Genomic DNA, 26,258 nt, shown 5'->3' on the forward strand with positions numbered 1-26,258 from the left:
ATTTATATGATTGCTAGTTGCTGCATTATATGCTGCAAGTTAGGGATAATGTTTTTCTACTTTCTCAGCAATGTGCTGATTTCAAAAGAGAGGAAAGCAGCACATTTGCATTTATTGACATTCTTAATAGCTTTCACAGGTACTTGTGAACCCGGGCAATTTCAATGTCCAGACCATCGCTGTATTGACCTATTCTATGTCTGTGATGGAGACAAAGATTGTATAGATGGTGCTGATGAGCATGACTGCAGTAAGTGTAACTTTCTTTATTCAATGCCTCTTTATTGTTTCCTCATACTTGCCCCCAAAGCAGTCTTTGGAGATCTCATATTACCAGCCCCAAGACAGCAGAATGCATAATAAACGTTTCCATAAATTAACCCTGATTGTGATGCTTTTGATCTCTCAGCTGCTTATAGAGGGCTGAAATCTGTTTCCTCTGTTTTCTGTGAATTCCAAAGTCACTGCATTTTCTGTGTCTCCGGGAAATTATGGTCTTCAGGGGAATTGATACCATATCAGACTTAAGCACCTGTAGGGTAAATTTGGTGCAGTCCAGCTCTGTAAAGTAAATAAATAACATTCAATATTTTTTAATTTTGTAGTATATAACTGCAGTGCCACAGAGTTTAAGTGTCTAAGTGGAGACCAGTGTATCAGCACCTACTACCAGTGTGATGGTGTTTTTGACTGTAATGATCACTCAGATGAGGCTGATTGCCGTAAGTATACTGATGCTGAAAGAAAGATTTCCATTATTAAGTGATGCTTCTGGAAATTTCCTTTATCTGCTATGTCAAATACTGTCCTTGAAACCTTTATATTCTTTTCAGGCAAACTTGTCTTTACATCATTTTCCTGAGCAGGAATTTCAAACACAGGTTCCAGCTCAAGAGTATCATAGATTCTTAGAATCTATGATTGGGTTGAAAGGGACCTTAAAGATCATCTAGTTTTAACCCCCCTGCCATGGGCAGGGACATATTTCACTAGACCAGGCTGCTCAAAGCCCCATCCCACTGGGCCTTGAAAACTTCCAGGGATAGGGCATCCACAACTTCTCTGGAAAACCTGTTCCAGTGCCTCACCATCCTCACAGTAAAGAATTTAGTCCTAATATCTAATCTAAAGCTACTTTCTTTCAGTTTGAAGCCATTCCTCTTTGTCCTGTAACTACATGCCCTTGTAAAAAGTCTTTCCTCAGTACCTGAAGGGAGCCTACAAGAAAGGCCACAACTAGGTCATCCCTAAGCTTACTCTTTTCCAGGCTGAAAAATCTCAGATTTTTTAGTCTTTTCTCATAGGAGACGTGCTCCATGCCTCTAATCATCTTGGACTAGACTAAGCAGATTGTGCTGGCAAGACTAGATTGTTCAAGCAAAGAGGAGAGTTTGCATTCCTTTTGGCTATAACTTTTTTTTTTTTACTTGGCATTTCAGACTCAGGATTTTAAAGTAAAATTAAGTCTATTACTCTAGAAAACAGAAAACCTGGTATATATGAGAGTTAGATTGAAACTTTTTTCTTGAGTAATTTTTTACACTTAAATTAATTAAAATGTTACCACTTGGGGTGGTGGAAATTTCCGACCTGATTTCATGTAGCTTTGGACAGGTACATAGGTATCAATATGTGCTTGCTCAAAGTATAACAAGAGTTGAATAGCCTTGTTGATCACATTATGAAGTAAGAGCTGAATTGGTCACATTTTGAAATGTCATGTAGATTGATTGACTGACTGTGATTCTATGGCCTGATCTAAAAGCAACACAGTTCTTAATAGCATTGTAAGTAGTTATTACAATGTTAAGAGATGAACTGAACATAGTGGTTTTGCTTCTCAATCTAAAATTGAAACAGCTTCTGAACTGTTGAATGTCACTGTTCCAGCTACAAGACCACCAGGGATGTGCCACCAGAATGAATTCCAATGTCAATCAGATGGCAATTGTGTTCCTGATAACTGGGAATGTGATGGCCATCTTGATTGTGCAGATGGCTCAGATGAACATCATAGATGCCCTGCCAGAACGTGTCCTCCATCGCTTTTCCGCTGTGATAATGGCAACTGTGTATATCGAGCATGGATCTGTGATGGTGATAATGACTGCAGGGATATGAGCGATGAGAGAGATTGTCCGACTCAACCTTTCCGGTGCCCCAGCTGGCAGTGGCAGTGTCCAGGTCACAGTATCTGTGTGAATCTCAGCAAAGTATGTGATAATACTGCTGATTGTCCTAATGGAGCTGATGAATCCCCATTGTGCAGTAAGTTACTGTTCATGCATCTACTACAGACTACGTGTTATGTCTGCTGAAAGAAATGGAATATTCAGCATGCTCTATTTAGTGTCACAATGTTTCTAGCAGATATGTAAGCACAGCGTAATTAGAGCTCTAATTTCTAAGTGGAACTTACTTGCAGTGAAAAGAGACTACAATGATGACTGAGGAATTCATTATCTGTGTCCAATCTTGTGCTCTGAATTCCAATAGGACTTTCACTGACTTTAAATATAGATTTTTATACAACTACATGGGAATGAACTTTGTGTTCCTGAACACATTCACTAAAGCATAGTATGCTTTAAATTCAGATGATTCAGTCCTTAATATTCTATTTTAAATTTCTAACTTTAAGAATCATGATTAGAATCAAGAAGTTCATGTGCAGCCAGAATTTGTATTTATGTTGATTATGAATTGATTTAAATATAATCTTTTTCTTTCCTTCTTTCCTCCTTCTTCCCTTTAATCAATGCACATTCTCAGATGAACCCCAGCCAGGTACGATTATAAACAATTTTAAATTATTATTTATACAGTTTTAGGTTTGCAGTGGTAAATTTTTGTTTATTTCTAGCTATTTTTGAAAAAGTTGTTGTACATGCTTTGACAGCCTTCTGTTTGGCATTAGTTTGATGGGATTCAGCACATGCAATGTTGTTACCTGTCTTTATGTGCACTGTGTATATTTTGCATAAGGACCACAGTCCAGTCTCACACTGCATGACCGATGATTCTGCAGTCATTTTAGCAGCCGTCTTAGGCTAAGAATGCAATTGTAAAGACTTAAATTTATCATAGGAAGCCTTTGTTGACTGTTTGCTTTTTTCTTTCCCCAACTCAACTTCAGATCAGGAGAGCTGCTCTGACAATAATGCTGGCTGCACTCATGAGTGTATTCAAGGACCTTTTGGAGCTCAGTGTACCTGTCCTATTGGATACCAGCTTGCAAATGACTCCAAGACCTGTGAAGATATTAATGAATGTGACCCTCCAGGCTTTTGTAGTCAGCACTGTTACAATGAGAGAGGGTCTTTTAGGTGTTATTGTGATGAAGGATACATTCTAGAAGCCAATGGGAGGACTTGTAAAGCAGCAGGTGAGAAACATTGATGTCAGTCTAAAGAATGACAGCAGTGTCTGAAAACTGTCCATCTTTGTGTCTTGGTTTGAAAGAGAGGTGTCTGCCAAGGAAGGCGGGAACATCCCCTGGAGTAGAAAATATGTCCCACTTCCCTCCAAATTATTATAGCTTTGAAATTAAGGGGCTTTCAGGCAAAGATATGGGAAAAGGAATAACAGTTATTTACTAGTATGTATATGTGTAACAAGGCAAACACACAACAACAACGGCAGCAAGAACAAGCAGAACCACAAACCCAGTGCCAGCCTCCCTGGGCCGCGGGCCCGGTCCCCTTCAGGCAGTTCCGCTCACAGCCGGCAGGGGCGCTGCTGGCTCCCGGCCGGGCAGGGCGCCTGCCATGGTTCCCCCGCGCCGGCAGGGGGCGCTGTGGCGCCGCGTCTCCCTCACGTGGTAATGGCGGGCGGGCTGGGTGGTGAAATGGGCTGCAGCAGGGACCTCGGAGCAGCGGCTGGAATGGCAGGGACAAGCAGACCCCGGAGTAGCAAATAAAATGTGTCAGAAACTCTGCAGCTGTAGCAGGAGTTGTGGGGTGTCCTGGCAGGCAGAGGGTGCAGGGTTAGAGTGTAGCGAAAACCCAGAGCAGTGGCAGTGAAATGGTGGGGCTGGGCAGTGGTAGCCCTCCTCCCGAATGCAGCCAGGAGAAGCTTCCTTGGAGGTGGCTCAGGGGGCTCTGGGTCCTGGGTTTTCCCATGAGGTACCCGAGCAGATGGTGAGGGTCTTTTCTAGTGAGGTAGGGTGTTAATAAGGTCCCAGTCCAATGGCTGCTCTTATGAACAGAGGCTCACCCACAGTAAGGAAGAAGCAGTGGCTGGGCTGGGCTCTGGCAATGGCCGTGAATTCACCTTGCAGTAAGCAACAGCTCAACTATTCTCCTCTGATGGAGAGCAAGAAGAACCAAGCCTAGCCCCTCACCCCCAGCCAAAATCTCATGGTATCTCTGCCCTTCCCAAGAGAATGCCCCTCAGCTACGATAGTGCAGCCAGCTGCACTCATCCCCCTTCTCCTTGGCTATACCCTTTGTCTTTCTTAAGTACCAGTTGTTATTGTCTCTTAGCAACAAATGGGAGAAAATTCCCTGAGAGAAAGAAACAAAAGGAAAAATCCTAACCCCCAACAGTTTGCCATTTTAATATTGTTCTCTTTTAAAAGAGCTGACCTAAACAGCCACTTAGAGTTGTTCATGGCAGATGACCTTGAGAATTAAAACTGTCTGCTGAGGGGTTAATTAGAAACCAATATTTCATTGAAATAATATATTTAAATGAACACTTATTTTTAGCCCTGGAATGGTCAAAAATAGTGTTTTGAAGAAAAGCAGTGTCAGAGACTTGTAAGCCATAGGCCAAAATTAGCTATTCATGAAGTTCAATGCTCACAAAGTATTTAAATCCCAGCCTTTCATAAGACTTACCTACTGCCTATGCTGTACGTTGCTGATTTGTAAGGAGGAAACATCACTGATACAGCCTAGCTGCCAGTTGTTCTCTATCTCTTATGTGGTACGCTGACAGTGTGGAGGAGCCACATACCCAGTGGAATTTGTCTGTACAGGTTTCCTGGTTTAAGGATATACTCAGGTTGTAGAAGACACTTGCATTTTACCTGCACATAAGTTTGGCCCTTACTAATAGGGAGTTTCTTGTACTTGCTGTCTTTATGGTTGCTACTCTTCAGTTGTTTTTCGGCGTCTTATCTGTGCAACCTAATTACAGCAATCTATGGCTTTCCTGTAATATGTTTCTTGTCCATTGTTCCCACATAGTCTCAAGGGGGAAAAAAGAGAAGGTGGATTGCAAAGGAGGAAGACCAGGCTGAGCAGTTTAATTTGAGATGGCAAAAACTTTGGGGATTGAATCGGGAGTGGGAGATGAGAGAGATTTATGGAGGAATGAGTGTTGGATGTCAGCAGCAATCTAACCTTTGTTGGTTAGACAGTGGGGAAGAGGACCTAAGGTCCAGGTAGGAGCCTGGAAGGGAAGTATGTAGAAAGAGTGATGGAGAAAAGCCAAGGTAGATTTAAAAGTCAAGATGGACAGGCTGGATATGATAATATATCTTGGCCTAAGAATTGATTTGAATTTGTCAATACATATATTTAGATACAACAGCTTTGATGCTATAAAGTCATGTTAAATTACTCATGTTTCTTTTTCTCCCAGTTACTGTTGAATTGCCCATGGGTTTATTTTAATTTCTATTCCTCTGACAGAATCTGGGAATCTTCTTTTGCTGGTGGCAAGTCGTAACCAAATCGTTGTGGATAACATCACTTCTCAGTCACACAGTATTTATTCTCTGGTTCGGGATGGGACAAATATTGTGGCTATTGATTTTGATTCAATTACAGATCGTATCTTTTGGTCTGATACAACACAGGATAAAATTTGGAGTGCTTATCAAAACGGGACTGACCGAAAAATAGTAAGTTTTGCTGAGTAAGTTTTTCTTGTCTTTTGTCAAAAGAAAATGGAAGATGCTGTGTCTTCAATTAACAAAGAGGAAGAGGGAAATCCGAATATAGTAAGAAGAGAGAGAACAGGGACAAAGTGAAACAACTTTGTAGGTGCTAAGCTAACATTTCATATAGCTGTTTGAAAAAAAACCTGAATGCTTTCAAGAAGCCCTTTTTTAAACATCAAACTGTAAGCTGGTTTTCCTATAAGAAAATTCTAACTTCTTCAATAGAGCTACTGAAGTTAGTAGGATTGTTTGGGTTTATGCTTTGCCATCACTTTGAATATGTGCACGCTGTGATTCCTTCTGCATAATAGACCTAGAAGATATGGAAACTTGGTTCGCCATTTTCCATATCTGTAGAAATGCAAAGGGTAAAATTTAATATAAACTTTTTTGTTACTAAACAGGTGTTTGACAGTGGTGTCACCGTGACTGAAAGCATAGCGGTAGATTGGGTGGGTCGTAACCTTTACTGGACAGACTTTGTTCTGGAAACGATTGAAGTCTCCAAAATGGACGGGAGCCACAGGACTGTGCTGATTAGTGAAAATATAACAAACCCAAGAGGACTAGTGTTAGATCCCAGAACTGAGTAAGATTTTTAAATTTTTTTTTAAACATGCCTATTTTATGATGTAACTATTAAAATTTGGGACATGGCCAAATTGTATTGAAATTGTAAATTACAAAATTTAGTGTGTTTGCAGAGCTGATTAATATTTAAAGTCATGAGGTAATTACTGGTGATCTGTTGCTCTGTTTCAGTGTAACAAGATGACTTTTTAGCTATAAAAGATTTTTATACATTTGCTTCCTAGTTAATAAATACTAATTCAAAATGATGATGTATCACTTCAGTTGGTGATATACCACAAGCTTATATGTGATTTAATGTCATACGCCTACCTTCATAGCACCAAGTCTAAAGTAATTATTTAGATTGTATTGTTATCACAAAAGCACCTTCCCATTTCAGACAGCAAGTGGCATAGAGTAAATGAAATATGATTATTTGAATTGTTCATGTACAAACTTTTACTTGTTTTTGAGGTCTTCAATGCCTTGAACTCTGTTTACTGCTAGTTTTAGTGCTGTTAACATTATCAATGCATACCTGTATTAAATTATTATGTAGCAACTGGAGAATCAGATTATAATCAACATTAAAACCAGTGATTGCAGTAGCTCCTATGTGCTGCTATTATCGACAAATAGAAACAGCAGTAGAAGTACTAAAAGTATTTTTATAACAGAAATTACTGTAATATCTTATGTAAGCATATTGCTAAAATAAATAATTTCAGTATCATTGCGTAGGACTGTTCTTAGAAAGATTGCTTCTATTTTTTGGGTTATGAGTCTTCATGTAATGTTTCTCAATAGGCAGCTAGGTTTTTTTCCCAGATTGGTAACCAGAAGTTACTTTTTCAGTGCTCATGTAATGTTCTGGACTGACTGGGGCCAAAACCCTCGAATTGAAAAAGCCAGCATGGATGGCAAAATGCGCACAGTGATTATCAATAATAAAATCTACTGGCCCAATGGACTTTCCATTGATTATCCAAATAAACTTCTCTATTTTGCTGATGCTTATCTTGATTATATCGATTTCTGTGATTACAATGGAAACAACAGACGACAGGTGGTTGCAAGTGATCTGGTAAGACTTTAATGAGGAACTGTTGTTTTTGCATGTCCCTGCTGATAGTACATAAAAATATATTTTCATTGTCGTAGACTTGGGTGTATTTTTCTTCAAAATATTTGAGTGAAGCAGATGTGAAATATTTTAGCTTCTTCTTGCTGCTGTAAAAAGAGGAATTGCATATCCTATTCAGTCTCTCAGGAGATCTTCAGCAGAGCCTGGAGCTGCATGTAGACTTAGTGCTTTAGATCATTCTCATCTTTTCTGTCTGCATGTATGAAATCTGAAGGTGACATCTGACATTGCTGCTATTAGGTGGTGCATTTTCTGCAGGCAAATATAGTACGAAAAGCCTGGAGAAACTTTTTCTGGTCTTTTGTGGGTGACTATTGCTACTATTGTTGACAGCAGTGAAGGGTTTTGTGCTACTGGAACTTGGTGTGTGCAGCAACTCCATCAGGACCATCCCTCTTACAGGCTCTCTCCCAGGGAAGTGCTCCTGGCAGCTTGTAGCACTGTCCTTGCATAAAAACAATAGTTCAGATGTTCAGTTGGTACACAGAAACTGGTATCAATAACCACCTGAATGTTTTCAAGAATTGACTCTTGGGGCTTTTACTTTTGGCTGGAGAGACAATTAGTGTGAAATAGGAGCCAAGGCAATCAATCTTTCCATCCCTGGTTATCTAAAATCTAGATAAGCTACCTTCTTTGAACCCTGGTAAATTTTAGGGGAGCTTATCAGGAATGCAAGTTCTTGACAGGTCTGTAATTCTCATTAGACATTTTCCCGATGTGCTCTTGAAAATCTACTATTGGGTTTTCATCTGTTGGTTCTGCCCTGTAGTTAGACTGCTTTGTTAATTCCTCATTTTCTTCATCTCACAGAGTCTAGATAGCATTTTAGTTTTTTAAAAAATATATTTTCCTCATAATTTATGTCTTGTTTTTAGACAATAGATGATATTTCTTTTTTTCTTTCTGGAAAATACCTTTTGAGACATGGTTACTTCCTTATTTATTTATCTAAAAATTATGCTCAGCTCTGTTGTTACTTCATTGCAAGCTTTACATATACAAATCTCCAGAACTAAATTGATACTCAACCTTGCCTGTTTAGATATTGCAGCATCCACATGCTCTAACCGTCTTTGAAGATTTTGTGTACTGGAGTGACCGCTATACTCATCGAGTAATTCGGGCCAATAAATGGCATGGAGGAAACCAGACAGTTATGATTTATAATATTCATCAGCCATTGGGTCTTGTGGCAGTCCATCCTGTAAAGCAGCCTAATGGTAAGTTCATCAAAACAACTTTGGTAATTGCAGAAATAAGCATGCAGTAATGTCATGCATTGGAACACCAGGCATCAAGTCTTTTCAGCAAATGGATTGGGTTAAAACAAGCAAGTAATTAATACTATAATAGACTTACAACTGTTCAATCTGGTGTTAGGGAAAGTAACCATCTAGGCAGCATTTCAGGATAATGACTAACCAGAAAGAATAATAAGGAGGTGGGTAAGTGCCATTTTCTTGCACTTCTGAATATTTGTATAAGACAATTGAAGCATTTTTGGAAAGCATTTTAATTAAAAAAATTTCTCTCTGCGGTATACCAGATTCAATTTCTTGTGCATTAATAATTCTTTTTGAAAAGATTACTGTCATCAACCTTCTCTGAAAGTACTTCTACATCATTTTAGTCAATGAAACAATAATGATAAATAGACCCCTTCATTGCATTAAATATTCTCCCTGAGGTCTTCTGCAGGTGATCTCTTGCAGCTGAAAGACTGTAAAAAAAATTCTTTCTGTTAGGTAGACATCTTTCATATCAGACATTTTGTTATTTCATGGCATGACTTGAAGAGTGGGAAGTATATTGATAAGAATATTATCTTTCAGCTTTAGTTATATTTCTTGTGTATGGAGTGTTTCCAAGTAATAAATATTAAAAAGACCTTTTGTTTTTGTTCCTTGAAAGACACCCCCATGCCAGGGAGGGTGGAGACTTGCATCTGAGTTAGGCACTAGTACTTTCAGTGCTGCATTTGTTTCGGAACAAAACCTTCCTCAGTCATGTTCAGAACTAAACTCATCTAGCATTCTCCCAGCAAATTGATCAGTTAGAAGAGTGTAGCATTAATTTATGCATCATAATTATGGTTTGAGAGGTTTTATTTTACAACCCAAGGTTTAAAAAACTTTTTATCACTGGTTGAGAAATTTTTTCTTTTTCTTCATTGTATTTAGTACATTCATAATTTTTCATTTTGAATTATTCTATTGTACTTTATGTGGCCAGATGGAAAAGGAGGAATAGAGCACTAGCAGAGTAGCAAAACATATTGATGTTGACTAATGAAGAAATAATTACTTGCTGATTGAAATTTCAGATGCAGTCATCTACTGTCATCCCCTCTCCTTTTTTTGTAAATCATTAGATCTTACACTAAGCAGAGTTTAGGTTCTTTTTACTGATGACATGAACAATTTTCTTAGAGTTTGAGTTCTGAGTTTATGCCATTATTTAATTGTTATGTTAGTTTGTTTCCAGTTCTTGTTAGTTTTTATCTTGGTAACAATTGTGTAAATTCCTGGAACTTCCAAGCTTTTTAGAATTAGGTCTTCTGCAATTGCTAAGGATATACTCAAAACCTGATTTTTGTTTTCTATGAAGATTACTCATTCTGAAAAATCTTCTTTAGCAGCAATTTTGTGGAAGTGATCTAGGTTGAATTTTCATGTATAGTAATAATATCAGTCGGGAGAGACCTTCAATGTCTGTTTTTTTACATTTTACAACTTTAGATTGACAGTTGCAAAATGATCTAAGAAATTTGGCATTGAACTCCCACTATCTTTGAAAAAGACATTGCAACTATTTTCTCTTTAGTTTCTCCAAGAAGTTTCAGCAAATAATTTAAATCCCCGATCTCGAAGGATTATTGCAATCAAGGACTGCAAATGCCACATGTTTCCTCATGTAGTTAAGAAAAGTGTGAAATGGAGTTTGAAAGATTTTGTTATGATGCATAAAAGTTGAAAAGATCACTATGATAATGATACTGGGTTTGCATGGAAAACTGTATCCTGTTACAAGTGTATTGTATTGCAGTTCTTAGAAATAATTTCATTATTTTAATTTTAAAGAAATAGCAAAGCTGTCTTGATTCTGGGTTGATGTTATCAGTAGCAATGAGACAGAATATTCTCTCTAGTTGCTCATATTGTTATAGTTGCTAATAGTTCCTTTTTATTTTCAGGTGTTAACTCCTGTGCATCATCCCCCTGTAGCCACCTCTGCTTACTTTCTTCATCTGGACCACTTTTTTTTTCCTGTGCTTGCCCTTCAGGATGGATCCTCTCTCCTGATAACAGGAACTGCATGAGAGGTAGGGCAGTAATAATGTGATGATAAAAAAGAACTGATATTGTCAAATCCATCCCTCTCCCAGGCAAAAAGCATACTTCTGTGGGCTGCTGCTCATGAAATCAGTTTGGGCCACTCCAGACAGACTTCATTTAGGACACATGGAATATACTTGGCCTAATGGTTTGGAGACAGGTTTGGGAAAGAACTGAATCAGAGATTCAGATGCTTCATTTGGAGAAAATGGGTGAAATCAATTTTCTTACAAGCATTTTAAAGAAGCCACATTTTAAAATTTCTCACCACATGGAATGTTTGGCTGTTGGAATGCATATGGAAGGAGCTTAGTATCAGTTAAAAATGAAAACAGTCTGGCAGATTCTTGTGTTCATTGTAAGTATTCAGCTTGGAAACAGGGATTCTAATTTTAAGAATGTCAGGATGCAGGACTGGAAGGGACTTACTTGGTCACTGAAGTTTGTTTCTTTGTTGCCCTCGACTGCACATCATATGTAACCTTTTACCAGTCAAGCTCCAGTTCTAGATTAATCTGGGTTCTTGCGCCTAAAATCACTGAACCTCACAATTTTGATATTTGAAAACCTAATTTTCTGTTCAGATATAGTCCTTCCCCATTTTATGCCCATTTCTGATGACATTTTTGTCCATCAGGATAAATAGCATCAGTAGTTCTCCTTTAGCACTGGTATGTTTTGTTTTGTCTATATTTGAGGTGACTATCACACTCTTTCTCAGCCTGTATTTTGCTAAGAAGTAATTAATGATCTTTTGATTTCCTCTAATGAGGCAAGATGTTCTTCCTCTTACTTATCACTCTCTTCAGCCTATCAGAACTAATGCATTTTAGAACTCAGATCAAGATTTCTCATCTTCAGCTTTTTCCCTCTCCAGTGTAAAAAAGCAGAAGGTGCCAAATGCAGAAGGTCTGGAAACACGGCATAAAATTACATGTGATTATATGTGATGCAGCTGTAATAGAACTAACTTTTGTAAACAACTTCATATCAAAAAATACCACTGAATTTTCTTTGGATAGTCCACAGATCTCAGTGATTTGTAGAAGTCATTTAGCCCATTCATTTAAAAAGAAGTCACAAAAATTCAAATTAGTGGTAGGCAATTTGTGACTAGAAATTTGACCACATTGCTTTTTTCAGATGAAGCATTCATCATTAATTTTTCCATCAATTGTACAGATATTAAGTGTGCTTTGGTGCCTGCCTATACAGGAAGCTTCAAATCACTGAAATTTAAGTAGAAATTATCTTTGGGATGAGCTAACACTAGAAATCTGTCAGTCAAAAAATCCTTTTCTTTTAAGACTTTTAAAACTGTCTAAATGTTAAAGGCCAGTATCACGTTCTTTTCCTGCTTGATACTTAGCAGTGTGCTATTTAAAGGGCTGTATTGCATTCACATTTTTCTTAGTCAGCAGCAAGGGAATTACCAATTTATATAATCTGAAATGAAGTGTGAATTTATTTAAGCTATTACAAAAAAGAGGGATTCTTTTAGAAATCTGCACTTGTTAGATTATGTGCAGGTTTATAGAGGGATCATGATGGAAGAAATGGAGCATGCCAGTGATGAAGCACATGCACATGTAGAGGTTGACCCAATTCTGTCCCTGAATTGAGCTCTTGACTTTTCTTATCTTTTCTTTTCACGTGTTGCAAATTTCCCTGTGTCTGCTTAGGTACAACTGTGGCCCTTTTATTGACATAATTGAGAGAGAAGTAGAAATATCTTTCTGTGAAGCCCAATTCTTTTGAACTATATGGACTTATTTTTTTCTATTTAGATGTATTTTATACAGTTAAAACAGTATGTAGAAAACATCTACAGATTTGGGTAATTTAAAAAGATGTGTTTGCTGAAGGTCAGCACACCAGAAAAAGTTATAAAAAATATACTTATTCTTTTCACTGTAAAATATTTTAATAATTGCTAATGATTAATGTTGCTGCCAATGGCAGAAAGGTTGGAACTAGGTTGGAATTGGATCTTTAAGGACCCTTCCAACCCAGGCCATTTTATGATGCCATGATTACACATGAATAGGCATTTGCCGTTTCCGTGCTAATCTTTACTGTTATCCTTGCTGTCACTGTTTACTTTAATAGGCCAGCACAATCTTTCAGAAGTAAGATTAAACTGAGCTGCATGCATTTGACTGCCCAGTGTCTCTACAAACAACAATATTGCTGATCTCTGCCTACTTTGTTTGCTTGTTAAATACTACCAACTTCATGTGGATGGAAAGGCATTGATTCTAGGATTGCACCATTTTTAACTTTATATAAGATGAAGAAAGCTTGCCTTTGTGCTTGTTTTATTTTAAGTTGCATTTCAGGTTGATATAAAAGATGGTAATGTAGCAAGCTGGCTTGGAAACAACAGAATTTGTGTATATTAAAATATTGTATTAACATGGCATATGTGCATATTTAATATAACAATACATTAATTTTATATTGATTATTATTTGTCATGTAAATTGTATGAAGTTTAAGAATTGCAGAAGTTATATTAATGCCAATCTGATGAACCTACACAGGTTTTTATATCTCTATAGCCCAGCAAATTTGCTCTGTTTTCTGTCATAAGAATGAGGAGTAATCAGGCTGTGTAGACTTGCATAGGTGTAAAACTTGAAGTAGCGAGTTAAATTTGACAAATACTTCTAGCAGCCAGAGAGAAGTATGGAGAATACCTTTTGAGAGGTGCAGTGATGCTGTGTTTAGTGGCTTTTTATGTCAAAATTTTTACTGCAAAATTTATATAAATGTATTAAGCAGCCAGTAAAGAAAATCAAAACTAAACCAACCAAGTCTTTGATCTATTATAAAAGAGGAAATGGGTTACTGCTACAACAGCCCAGTTCCCTGTTCAGTGGTAGCTTGTGCCTATGGGAAGAAGAGGCTAGAATTTGTTCTCCAAAGAGCAAAGCACAAGGGAGAGGGGAATCCCTGTTCAGGAGATTCTCTTCCCCTGCTCCCTAGCAGATGAGAAATGTAGTTGCTGACCCTCACTCTGCAGCTCTCTGATGCATTTTCTCATATCACCTGATGAGCTGCCCTTTGTTAATAAGATTTAAGCATACGGGCACAAGTTTACCTAAAAGTATATATACCATAAGGGAGTATGTCTGCTCCCTTAGGGATAAAACAAGAAAACAGTGCTGCAGTTACATTTAATAATAATGATCAGCAGCTGCTGCTGTGACATTGTTCTTTGCTTGTGAGTCCTGCTTAACAGGCATTAGAACCCATTACAGGCAGGTCCTGCAGAATCCTCAGAGCTTTGCCTGGTTCCCCTTCTCAGAGATTTGAAAAAACAGCTTAGAGCAGCTGCACAAATATCCTTTTTCTCTTGTCTAGCAGTGAGTGATCCTGCCTTATTTACTTCCTTCTGCTCAGAATTTGTATTGTGATTGCATGCTGCTGAAACTTAAAATGTTACAACAGTTTCAATAACTGATTACATCATTCCTAGTGAGGGAAAAAACTTCTTTGTAACTGGTTTCAAAACATCGCTGGTAGTACTGAACCATTCTCAGCATCAGGGAACTTTTGGGTGGGAGGGGAAAACATATCATAATGCCATTTTCTTGACCAGAAGCAACTCTGAATTACTCTCTGTTTTCACAGTTGAACACCCTTTCCTTATTGCTGTAAGAGATAATATAATTTACGGAATTTCTCTGAACCCTGAGGAAAAGACAAATGATGCTATGGTTCCAATAGCAGGAGTTCAAAATGGTGTTGATGTTGACTTCGATGACTCTGAACAGATGATTTATTGGGTTGAAAATCCAGTAAGTTAGTATTTGTGTTCAAAATGTGCACTAAATTAAAAAAAAGTTTTCTTTATTTTTAAGGAATGTTTAAGACTGAAATATATTAGAGAGCTTGCTGATAAGAATTTTGATAAATAGAAAGGAATGAAGTGGTGGGTTTTTTGTTGTTGTGGGTTGGTTTTTTTGGGGGTTTTTTTTTGATTGGTTTTTCTCCTAGGACAAGTAAGGAAGCTTCATCTCTTTTGTAAGGTAGTTCTTATTTTTGTCAGCAGAAACATCTGATTAATGTTTTTTCTGCCTCAGAGATGTGAACAGGAAATATTGGAGAGCACTGACAGACCCATACTCTCAGCCCCGCTGTGCTATACTCTACTCTCTGTCCTCTGTCGACTTAAGACTCAATTCTGCAAACACAGCCAGAACACTTCTCCATGGGAGCAGTACATTGGACACAGTGACACTTAACATTAGTTTGAATGTATGTGCCTCTAATCTGAGCACTTAATGAAGTAACATCATAGAGCGAGACATCTTTTTCTTTAAACAGAAAATGGTTGCAAACTCACAGTAATTTCCAGGTAGTACATATGAGGCTTATAGATTTAAAAACTAATTTGAACTAATTTTTAATAGGTAATTATAATTGTTTAAGTGCTTTTATTGCTGGTCATGAACTAAGAAATGATATGTGTTCCATAAGGCTAGCTTGTCACAAAAAAAACCCCAAACCAACAAAAAAAGGCCATAATTTTTGCAGGATGGACACTTCAAAAGAAAAAATCTATGGCAGTGTGTGAGACAGATGTGATAGGAAACTTCTGATTCTGCAATATCTCTTCACTCTTGGAAACTTAAAAGCAGTTCTTTTTGTCAAGAAAAGCAGTAATTAGGTCTCGGAGAAGTATGATGGTAGATAAGGAGATTTCCGTAATTATGTTTTGACAGAAACAATTCACACAAACTTGTTATGTTTCATCCACACAAGATTTTTGCTTTTTTCCCCAACCTGCTTTCTTTACATTTTGCAGCTTTGAAGTAAATACAATTTTTAAAATGACTAATTTTATATTGTATTCTGTGCCGCTCATAAAGAAATTACAATTTGTTTAATTATTTGTTCTTTTAAAGTTAGAATGTTTAGTTCAATGAAGTATTTAAATAGACCTTTTTAAGGTAACCTTTGCCCAAGAAGCTACTTACATACTTGATAATCTGTTTCATCTTCCCTGCAGTCTGAGAAAATATTCTTGACAGATCTCAGCCAGCAGATACAGCTGGCATATACAATAATGGTGGAGGTCAGGGGCTGATACATACATTAACAGCAAGTTAAATCCTGACAAGTGAAATGCAGGTGCCTTCACAGGCCAAGGGTTAGGTGTTAGCTCTGCTTTAGGTGGGTCTTGACAAAGCCTGACAAATGTGTGACTATAGGCTGTGCCCTCTAACTGTATCCCTGACCTGCACGCCTCAGGCTTCTGTTTCTCCTAAACAGGGCTGAGACACCTGTGTCAGTCATGGATTGCTCTCTGAAAAAAAGATATTTCCCTGGTTTCTAATGACAGAAGCATATTTGCCTACTTTCTTAATTGTAGTGCTTGTCTATTACCTCAAGGCCTCTTCCTTAACACCACATTTTGCCTCCATCCATCCTCCTCCATCCTTGCATGTTTGGCTTTTCTTGGGATTTGTCTACACTTTCATAGTTGCTGTAATCTCACTTCCAGTGGTGGCATCATTTGAAGCTGTAGAGTTCAAGTGTACATGAATCAGCTTGTTCACCCTGTCTGAAGCAAAGTCAGGAAAGAGAGATAAAAATCCCCCCGTATTCTACTTGAAAAACACTTCCAACATTTTATTATCTTTAACTGTCCTGTTCCATAGATTATTAATTGTAAATTTCAGTAATAGGCAATACCCTCTCAAAGTAGGGTAAAAAGAATACCAAAAATTATCCCGTTTTCCTACTTTTTTTTCTGAAGGCCTGGGGATTCAAGGACAGGTTAATTTGCAAATAGCACCATGTTGTTAGGATTCAGCAAGAAGCACTCTACTTCTGTCTAAGAAATTTTAGTTATTTGAGACAGCAGTAAGCTTTGTCTGGAGTTCTTGTTCAGATTTTTGCTGAGATGCTGATTGCTTTTTGAAGCATGATTTTCAATTCTGTACTGAGATATTTAGACGGCATACTGATATCATGGTAACAAAGGAATTAAGAATATACATGGAATGATCACTGCATCCTTTTCTAAAACTTGACTCTACCTTGTTCCTTCTCTTAGATGGCAACTGCAACATGTGCTCCACTTTTTACTCCTGGTTCTGCTCTATCTCTGCCTCTGCCTTCTCCCTCCTTGAACTGGGCTAGTGTTAGAAAAGATTGCAGTATAAAAGTGTTCATGTAGTTGGAATAGAAGAGTGTTTTCTGCTCTTGACATTTTTTTCACTTTTGTTATTTTTTTTCCAAGGGTGAAATTCACAGAGTGAGGTCAGATGGAGCCAACAGGACAGTTTTTGCTCCAGCAGCTGTTATTGGTGCTCCTACTGGTCTAGCATTGGACTGGATGTCTGCAAATCTGTATTACAGTAACCCGGGGACACAATCAATTGAGGTAATTATTTGAGAGGGACAATTGGAAAATAAGAGCCTAGATTTTTCAATGCTATGTATACAGATTGAAATTAGTAATATTTATTTGGTGAAAAACTTAAATTAGATTTATTTTAAAGTGCAATCTGTCTGTAGAAAAATACTTTACAAACTTGAACAGAAACTTAAATTTGAACATAGCTAAAAAGATTGAAAGCAATATATTCTGCAAACTTTATTTTTGTATAAATCTCTATTTTTTTTCCCCCTAAAACTCATTTGGCTTCCAGTATTTAACGCCCAACATCTCTAATGACTAGAGTTGCTATTGTTACTATCCTCACTTCAAATCAATGATCCCAATGCCTGTGATAATAAAGGAATGTTGCCATTGAATGCAGTGAGATCCATTCCCAAATGCTTTGATAACATATTATGTAGCTTTCTGGAGGCAAGAAGTCTCATGGTATGTGAAGGATAAAATTGTCATTCAGTGTAGGGAATTGGAGGATTAGTAATATATAATACAGTAATGATTGTGAATAAGCCCAGTCATTAGTGTTCTTGTTCCAAAATAGAAATGCCAACTATTAAATTAAAAGGCAGCTAATTTGAGCAAATGAAATGGTATCCTTCCTAAATCAGAATTTCATCAACCCATTCAGGCCTTGAAGATATTATGGAGACTGAGAGATTAACTATTTTTATAGCTAGGATCCTTTCTTGTAGGCAGGTTCTGAGCTGCAAGCAGCTCCTTCAAGGGGTGCATGTTAGAGAAGGGCGATGGTTAGAGTACAGAACAATGTGCTTTTTCTTCATGGTATTTGAGAAAGTCTTCTGAATTTCAATTCCCTGTTGATTTAGGCTTCATTCCTGTAAATTGAAAATGTACCATAAGTTCTACATTGCATGGTCTGATCACTTCAGTGTTTGCATAGGTCCTGAAGCTGCATGGTGACATAATGTACAGGAAAACACTGATTACCAATGATGGCACCTCTCTGGGAGCTGGCACACCGATTGGTTTGGCAGTTGATCCAGCAAGAGGGTAAGTTTCCAAAACTGCTGTTGTATTTGCTCATGAGTGTATTCTCCGTATTTTTCTTAATTTTTCAGGGTTTTCAAATTTCATCCTGGATTTGACATTGTTTTGTTTGTTTCATATTGGTGCAGAATTTATTTACTCTTTTTAAGCGGTAAAAAATAATTGCATAGCTTCCTAAATTATTGTATAGATGTTCATTCTCCTTAGTTTACTATATCCTTGTATAGTACCATTTTTTAATCAAAAAGAATCTCAGAATATTATGATTGTGAAAAAATGCCTGAGAAATGGGAACCCAGAATAAAGGGAACTCCAAAGTCTTTCTGTAAAATATCTTGTGATGTCTGACTTGAGCCTATCTATAGTAGAAACACACATTACATGGGAAAAATGTCACATGATAAAAAGAACTAAACATAATTTTGCTGCTTGCTCCTAAAAACAATTTGCCTTTTTTCTGTTTCATATAGATTTTTTTCTGACTTCGTAGTTTTAATTGAAAATCGAAACCACACCCACTCTGAAATGTTGCAGCCATCTGTGAAACAGAATTATTATTCTCCTCCTTTTTTGTTATAGTCATAATACTCTAGTGTGTTTACCTGCTGATGTTATAGTGGGACGATATAGGCGAGGTTATGGGTTTCTAAAAATTATTTAAGAGGCATTCTTCTCTTGAGAGAACAAGCATTTTTCTCTTTTTCAAATAAGTTCTTTTTCACTGTGGTTTGATTCAACATGAGCTCTGTTCAGCATGGGCTGAAGTATTTGTCTGACAAAGGAATTGGTTTTAAGCATATGCTCAAGTGACTCTGGTCCGCTGATTTCTCTTGGCAGTTTTGCTAACATATCTGATGTCTGTTACAGGAAGTTGTACTGGACAGACCAGGGAACTGACAGTGGAGTCCCAGCAAAGATTGCCAGTGCAAACATGGATGGCTCAGGCATACAAACCCTCTTCACTGGCAACCTGGACCATGTAGAGTTCCTTACCATTGACATTAAGGAACAAAAATTGTACTGGGCTGTCACAAGCACAGGAATGGTAGGAGGCTTTTTTTAATAATTGCTTCTTTACCTGTTTCTGCATCTATGGTTCACATGAGTGATTCTATTACTTCAGTTTTCTCTTATAATTGGGAGTTACAGGACTAAGCAAAATCTGGATAGCTGTTGTTATTAAATACCGTCAAAAATACAAGATCAGAAATCACACGCTGCCTGCCCTTTCCTTCCTACCTTGTACATAAAGATTTCATGCACAAAAGAGATTTTAGTAGCGTGTGTTGCATTTTAGTTTTGTATTATAACATTGAACTGTTATTATAAGAAATGTAATCATATTCTTTAAACTGATTTCTTAGATTGAGAGAGGCAATGTGGATGGTACAAATCGTGTGACTCTGGTGGTTCATCTTTCTCATCCCTGGGGAGTTGCTGTGTATGGTACCTTTCTGTACTATACTGATCGAGATTATGAAGTGATTGAACGGGTTGACAAGGCCACCGGCGCAAACAAAGTAGTACTGAGAGATAACGTCCCAAGATTGAAGAGCCTACGTGTGTATTATAGAGACAGTGAGTATTTGCTAGAGAGATGTTTCAGGATATTCACCTTGCAAAAACTTGAACTTCCCTTAGACATAGAATGTATACTCTTTCAAAGGAAATGCTTTGGTTTGGCTTTCAGGAAAAGTGTCAGAAGCATTTTGCCTGGTTTTGGTAAAGAGATGCTCCACCATCTAATTAAGGCATCTATTGGCTCATGTAGTTTTACTAAAGTAGTGTTGACTAAGAAAATTTGTTACTTTAGCTTCAAGTTTTATCTGATTCATGGCCCCATTGATCTTCAATGACAAGAGACCAGCAAACCCATTGCTAATACATCTGCGCTAAAATGTATAATGATTAGGTGCCCCTGCGTCCCCTTGGAGCAGATCCCACTCAGCCCGGTCAGCTCTGGACACAGCAGGCTGCGGGGGCCAGCCTCCGGGAGACCAGAGGTCTGGCTCATGGGTCCTTCCACAGGACCGCTGTGATGGAGGCAGGCGGTGGAGGGAGGAGGCAGACTCAGATCTGGGTGGAATCTGGAAGTTTATTGAGCCCCTGGACACGAGATCCCACCTCCCAGGAATGCCCAGCTCTGAGCGAGCTCAGAAGGCACTTGCAGGAGGTTTTATGGGAGGGTGGTAACAAGGGAGGGATCAAAGGAATAACCAATTGGAGGAGGGGAGGGTGTGGTGAACAGGATGAAAGGCGCATAAGGGAACCAACCATGGGAGAGGAAGGGAGGGACCTTGTTCCCCTGGCCAGTCACACGACGCCCCAGCCAGAGCTTTCTAGAAGCCTGGGAGGGGTGCCAGCACGATTGGCAAGGGCTAGGGAGGAGACAAAGGAGGGAAGTAGGGTAATTGACAGAGAACTGGGAGGGTACAAACTGGGTAAATACAAAAGTACAAAACCTGAGGGGAGACCCGGACTAAACCAAGCAAAAACACACTCCCACAACTAGGATCTTTATTTTTTCACCTGATTGTTAAGACTATACAAGTGTATGAATGTGGGTATATGTCCATGGGTGTTTGTGATGATACAGTTGAGATTTTTGTTTTACAATGTATGTCTTTTGCAGATTCTGCTGGTTCCTCAAATGGCTGCAGTAATAATATTGGAGTTTGCCAGCAGCTTTGCCTGCCTGTGACTGGTGGATTATTCTCCTGTGCCTGTGCTACTGGCTTTCAGCTAAATCCTGATAACAGAACCTGTTCCCCATACAGTTCATTTGTAATTGTTTCTATGCTCTCTGCAATTAAAGGATTTAGTTTAGAGACATCAGATCACTCTGAAGCCATGGTACCACTAGCAGGAAGAGGTATGTGAATATTATAATAGGAAAAAATCTTGTCATGCCTAGTATTTTGGCATTCCTTTCTGGCACAGCACAGGTTTTAAGCAAGTTTGTTTATATAAAAAATCATTAATTCATACTTTTCAAAATATTTCAGGACGAAATGCACTTCATGTGGATGTTCACATGCCTTCTGGTTTCATCTACTGGTGTGACTTCAGTAGCACAGTTTCTTCTCAGAATGCAATACGTAAAATTAAACCTGATGGTTCTTATTTTAGAAATGTTGTTACAAATGGAATAGGACGAAATGGGATTCGTGGCATTGCAATTGACTGGGTAGCAGGTAAGCACAGCTGAATTTAGGAGAATGTTATTCTTTACATATTATAAAATTTTTAGGCTAACATAAACAGATTCTAATGGAACTCTTTTGAATGGAAGTACTAACTAACTTGTGGTTTAATGCACTGATTTTAAAATAAGAGGAAGTAATGAATGGCTCTTACGTTTTATATATATGTGTAAAGTTGAAAGTTTATCAGAGTAGATGTATAGAGCCTTTTCTCTCCTGATGCTTTAATATTTGTCTTAGACCTCTCTTGTCTGTACATTTCTAAGTAGCTGTGTACTACCATTGTGAAAACATGAACAAGAGAAGAATGCACAAAACCTGTCTCATGACATCATAAATAAGAAAATTATCTACCCTCAGATTTCTATGTATGAATATTATAATGAAAAGTAAAAAAAGCAGGAGAAATATTTTATCTTTGAACTGTAATTTCCACATGTGCACTTCCTGGTCCTATTTAAACATATTAGAGATTAATTCAAATATTAACTCTTCAGAAAGTATTCCTCAGCAATTGCCGTTAATACTTTAGTTTTGTGTGTGTATATATATATGTGTGTACTGTATATATGCTTTGCAAAAGTTCTTCAGTTGATTGATAGGCTTGTTGGGATGAGTTTTAGGATAATCATCTGCTGTAAACATTTAATTTAGTTACTGTATACAGTCCTGTGTCTTAACATGGATTTCATAGTTGAGTGTTTTAAAAGGCAACTATACTACTGATAACCATAACAATCCATGAGGATTTAGGAATTAATTGACTACTGTTAGTTTGGCTGTCTTCTTTCTAATTCATCAGATTGTAGGCAAGTACCTTTTGCTTCCAACTACTAACATATTTATGATGGCTATTCGTTTTGTGGTTTGGTATTTTAGCAGCTTGTGTTTCTCAGATATTGATGCTGATATTAACTTTCTCTTTTGCTTTTCTGATTTGATTTGTTTTGGGGTTTTTTATATACAGGTAATCTTTATTTTACAAATGCATTCCTGACAGAGACTTTTATAGAAGTTTTGCGTTTGAACACAACTTATCGCCGTGTGCTTCTGAAAACTACCATAGATATGCCAAGGCACATAGTAGTTGACCCAAAAACCAGATATCTCTTCTGGGCCGATTATGGGCAAAATCCAAAGATCGAACGTGCATTTCTTGACTGCACCAACAGAACAGTTCTTGTGTCTGAGGGCATTGTCACACCTCGTGGGTTGGCCATAGATCACAGCAATGGCTACGTTTACTGGGTGGATGATTCCTTAGATATGATTGCAAGAATTCAGCCTGATGGTGGTGATGTTGAAATTGTACGTTATGGCAGTCGCTATCCAACTCCATATGGTATCACTATCTTCGGCAATTCCATGATCTGGGTGGATCGAAACCTGAAAAAAGTCTTCCAAGCCAGCAAGCAGCCAGGCAACACTGATCAGCCAACAGTAATAAGAGATAATATCAATTGGCTAAGGGATGTTACAATTTACAACAGTAATTTCCAGTCACGTTCACCGCTCGATGTCAACAACAATCCTTGTTTGGACAACAATGGAGGTTGTTCTCACCTCTGTTTTGCCCTCCCTGACATTCAGACACCAAAATGTGGTTGTGCCTTTGGAACACTAGGCAGTGATGGCAAGAGATGTTCCATTTCAACAGATGATTACCTAATTTTTGCTCTTGAGAATGCCCTCAGAAGTATTCACCTAGATCCTGAAAATCACAGTCCTCCCTTCCGCACAGTCAATGTGTTAAGGACTGCTGTGGCCCTGGATTTTGACAGCATAAACAACCGAATATATTTTACACAAAGTTATCCTTCAGGAACTGGAAGAATAAGTTATGTTAGTATTTACTCAGGAATTGGCTCTCCAACTGTAATTGCATCTGGTAAGTGCACTGAATTATCGTATGAAGTAATCAGATATTAAAAAAAATGGACTGCAGCCCCTCACACTAGCTCAACTTGGATTTTTATGCTAAAGGTCAAATTGACCACTTAGTTAAGCTGTCTAATAAAATGCTCCTTTTGCTTCCTCATTTTTTCCTTTTCTGAGATTCTTATATCATCTTGATCACAATGAAATGGAAATATAAAACTGGATAGGTATTATTCTGTATATAAAATGATACATGATAAATTAAAATTATGTGTAGTAAATTAATATTATGGAGTGAGGGAGGATTCCTGCTACTTGAAGAACAGCAACCAGAACTTCAGTCTGTGTGAGGAAAAGGTCTTTGTAACACTATTGTATACCTAGGACTGCCCGAGTCCCAAGTATTAGTACTCCAGGTTTTTAAATGGATGTATTTGCAGCGGTACCAATGGCATTTCAAAGAAGTCTTTGATGTAGCCAAATTATAAGGAAGAATGTTGCAGTATCTCAGGAAACCGTGCTGAGCCTGTGTGTGTTTGCTTGCATGTGTCTAAGACCTGGGAACTCCAGATGGCATAGCCTTTGACTGGATCAACAACAGAGTTTACTACAGTGACTACCTCAATCAGACCATCAGCTCAATGGCTGTGGATGGATCAAACCGCACAGTGATCGCCCGGGTGCCACGGCCAAGAGCCATTGTATTAGATCCCTGCAGAGGGTATGTGCTGCACTTTGTTTTGACTGCAGGTGAAACTACAATTTAGACTGACAGAGACTGCCAGACATTTCCTGTAACCCTAACCCTTTTCCTGTTGTATTCCTTGAATGCTTCAGAAGAATCCTTGTTTCAGTATCAAAACACTTCCTGAGAGGATGGGGGCATTACTGTATTATATTGTGCTTTTAATTTCATTACTGGTTATACTGTGTTATAATTAAGAAAGAGATTAATTGACTTTAGCAGATTCACATAGGAGCTGGAAGAAGTTTTCCGAAGTTCCCTCCAGTGGACCCCAGTGATCCCTCTAGAAGATTCCCTTGTCAGTGTGAGCCAAAATAGAGGAAGAAGATCTTTTCCTGTAGTTTTGCACTGCACACCTCAGTGAGGGACACCAGGGTGGAAATACCACCAAAAGCAAATGAGCTTTGTGAGTTATATTTTATGAAAATGTAATCATGTTATTGACAGGTATATGTACTGGACTGACTGGAGTTCAAATGCAAAGATTGAACGAGCTACTCTTGGAGGAAACTTCAGAACACCTGTTGTGAGCACAAACTTGGTATGGCCAAATGGACTTACCCTGGACTATGAAGAACAGCAGCTGTACTGGGCTGATGCAAATCTGTATGTATTGACAAGACACTTGTTTGTTTACATTTGGTTAATATTTTAATAGCTCTATTATTTATTTTTCCTAATTTCTAAACTGATTTTCAGTATTTCAGTTGAATTGGGTACTTGGCATAATAGGATGTTAGAGTTACTTAATAGCAGTGCAATGTCAAGTTTTAATATTGATGTGAAACTACTCTGCAATAAGAAGTTATATTATGTCACAGGGTAGATTTTGTTCTCTGCTTTATGCACTTGTACCCACTGTCAGTTTGTTTATCTTACATGCAATTCAGGACTTCAGTAACTGTCTTCGTTAAAAAGTACAATCCCATTACACATTTTACACTATTCATTGCTCATGGTTAATGCCTGTCACCTGTGAAATTTGGCCTGATATTCTTGCTGTTGCCTACCAGACAGAGCTCTAGCCTTGAATTTATGCCACAGTACTTCTTCCACCACAAGGAAAGTTTTAAAAAATAGTTTAGTTTTCTAAACATTCAAATTCACCCATGGTCTCAGAGAAACCACTGCAGCAATCAGACCTTTCGCTTCTGGTTCCTTCAGCATAGAAGTTCTTTTTCAGACTTCTTTGCTCTATCAGAAGAGTGTTGTCTGTAATGTAATAAATCCTGTGGCCTCTTCCTCTATGAAATCTTCTGTGAAGAAGGTGGTTTTCAGGATTTATCTGCATGCAGGAGGGAAAGACACTTGTAGTGGGATGTCTATCTTAAGAGGAATTCAGGATGTCAAATGAAACATACACTTTTCTGTTTCAAACTATAGTTAATGGAGGTGAGGGAGCATAGCAGCATCCTAGATATTTCAGCAGTGAGCACTGTTGAAATGCTGGATGTCAGTTGCCAGACTAATTAGGGCATGGTTTTACACCTAAGTTAGAAGACTTCTTTCTTTTAAAATGTAATAATTTCTTTGTTATTGTAGGCAGAAGATTGAGAGATGCAGTCTCTCTGGTACAAATCGTGAGGTAATTGTTAGCACTGCTCTGCATCCATTTGCAATGACACTGTTTGATCAGCACATATATTGGACGGACTGGAACACACGAAGCATTTATAGAGCTAATAAGTATGATGGTTCAGATCAGATTGTAATGATCATGAATCTTCCACAAAGACCAATGGATATTCATGTCTGGGCAAAAAGTAAGCAGCAGCAGTGTATCAACCCTTGCAACCAGTTCAATGGTGGCTGCAGTCACATCTGTGCACCAGGTAAGCTGTTATGCTTGATGACTGTAAGCTATTACTGTTTCCTGTATTAGAGTTTAGACTATAACAATTCTAGGCACATGGGGACAGCTGAAATATTTCTTAGTGTTCCCAAATTTTTAATACCTATTTTATTTAAAAATGCAATCACAATGATTGCCATTTAAGATCATGGTATTTCACGAACACACCTAAGGGTTGTATCTGAGAATCCTCACAACTTAAAATTATGGGTTTC

At 38.0% G+C, this 26,258-nt stretch overlaps 1 protein-coding gene across 1 annotated transcript in view; it reads left to right on the forward strand.

Annotated features, from left to right (window-relative positions):
- Positions 1 to 26,258, forward strand: part of LRP2 (LDL receptor related protein 2) — a 118,745-nt gene that overhangs the window by 48,516 nt on the left and 43,971 nt on the right. The window contains 20 exon segments of the mRNA XM_032114910.1: positions 131 to 250; positions 606 to 722; positions 1,891 to 2,268; positions 3,137 to 3,385; positions 5,640 to 5,851; positions 6,295 to 6,479; positions 7,319 to 7,547; positions 8,653 to 8,830; positions 10,804 to 10,932; positions 14,582 to 14,748; positions 17,199 to 17,342; positions 18,259 to 18,368; positions 19,233 to 19,410; positions 19,730 to 19,943; positions 20,998 to 21,237; positions 21,371 to 21,559; positions 22,536 to 23,456; positions 24,002 to 24,167; positions 24,639 to 24,797; positions 25,734 to 26,023. Coding sequence (XP_031970801.1) covers positions 131 to 250; positions 606 to 722; positions 1,891 to 2,268; positions 3,137 to 3,385; positions 5,640 to 5,851; positions 6,295 to 6,479; positions 7,319 to 7,547; positions 8,653 to 8,830; positions 10,804 to 10,932; positions 14,582 to 14,748; positions 17,199 to 17,342; positions 18,259 to 18,368; positions 19,233 to 19,410; positions 19,730 to 19,943; positions 20,998 to 21,237; positions 21,371 to 21,559; positions 22,536 to 23,456; positions 24,002 to 24,167; positions 24,639 to 24,797; positions 25,734 to 26,023 — 4,575 coding nt within the window.

Source organism: Corvus moneduloides, chromosome 7 (assembly GCF_009650955.1).
Source record: "Corvus moneduloides isolate bCorMon1 chromosome 7, bCorMon1.pri, whole genome shotgun sequence".
Taxonomy (NCBI): Eukaryota; Metazoa; Chordata; class Aves; order Passeriformes; family Corvidae; genus Corvus; species Corvus moneduloides.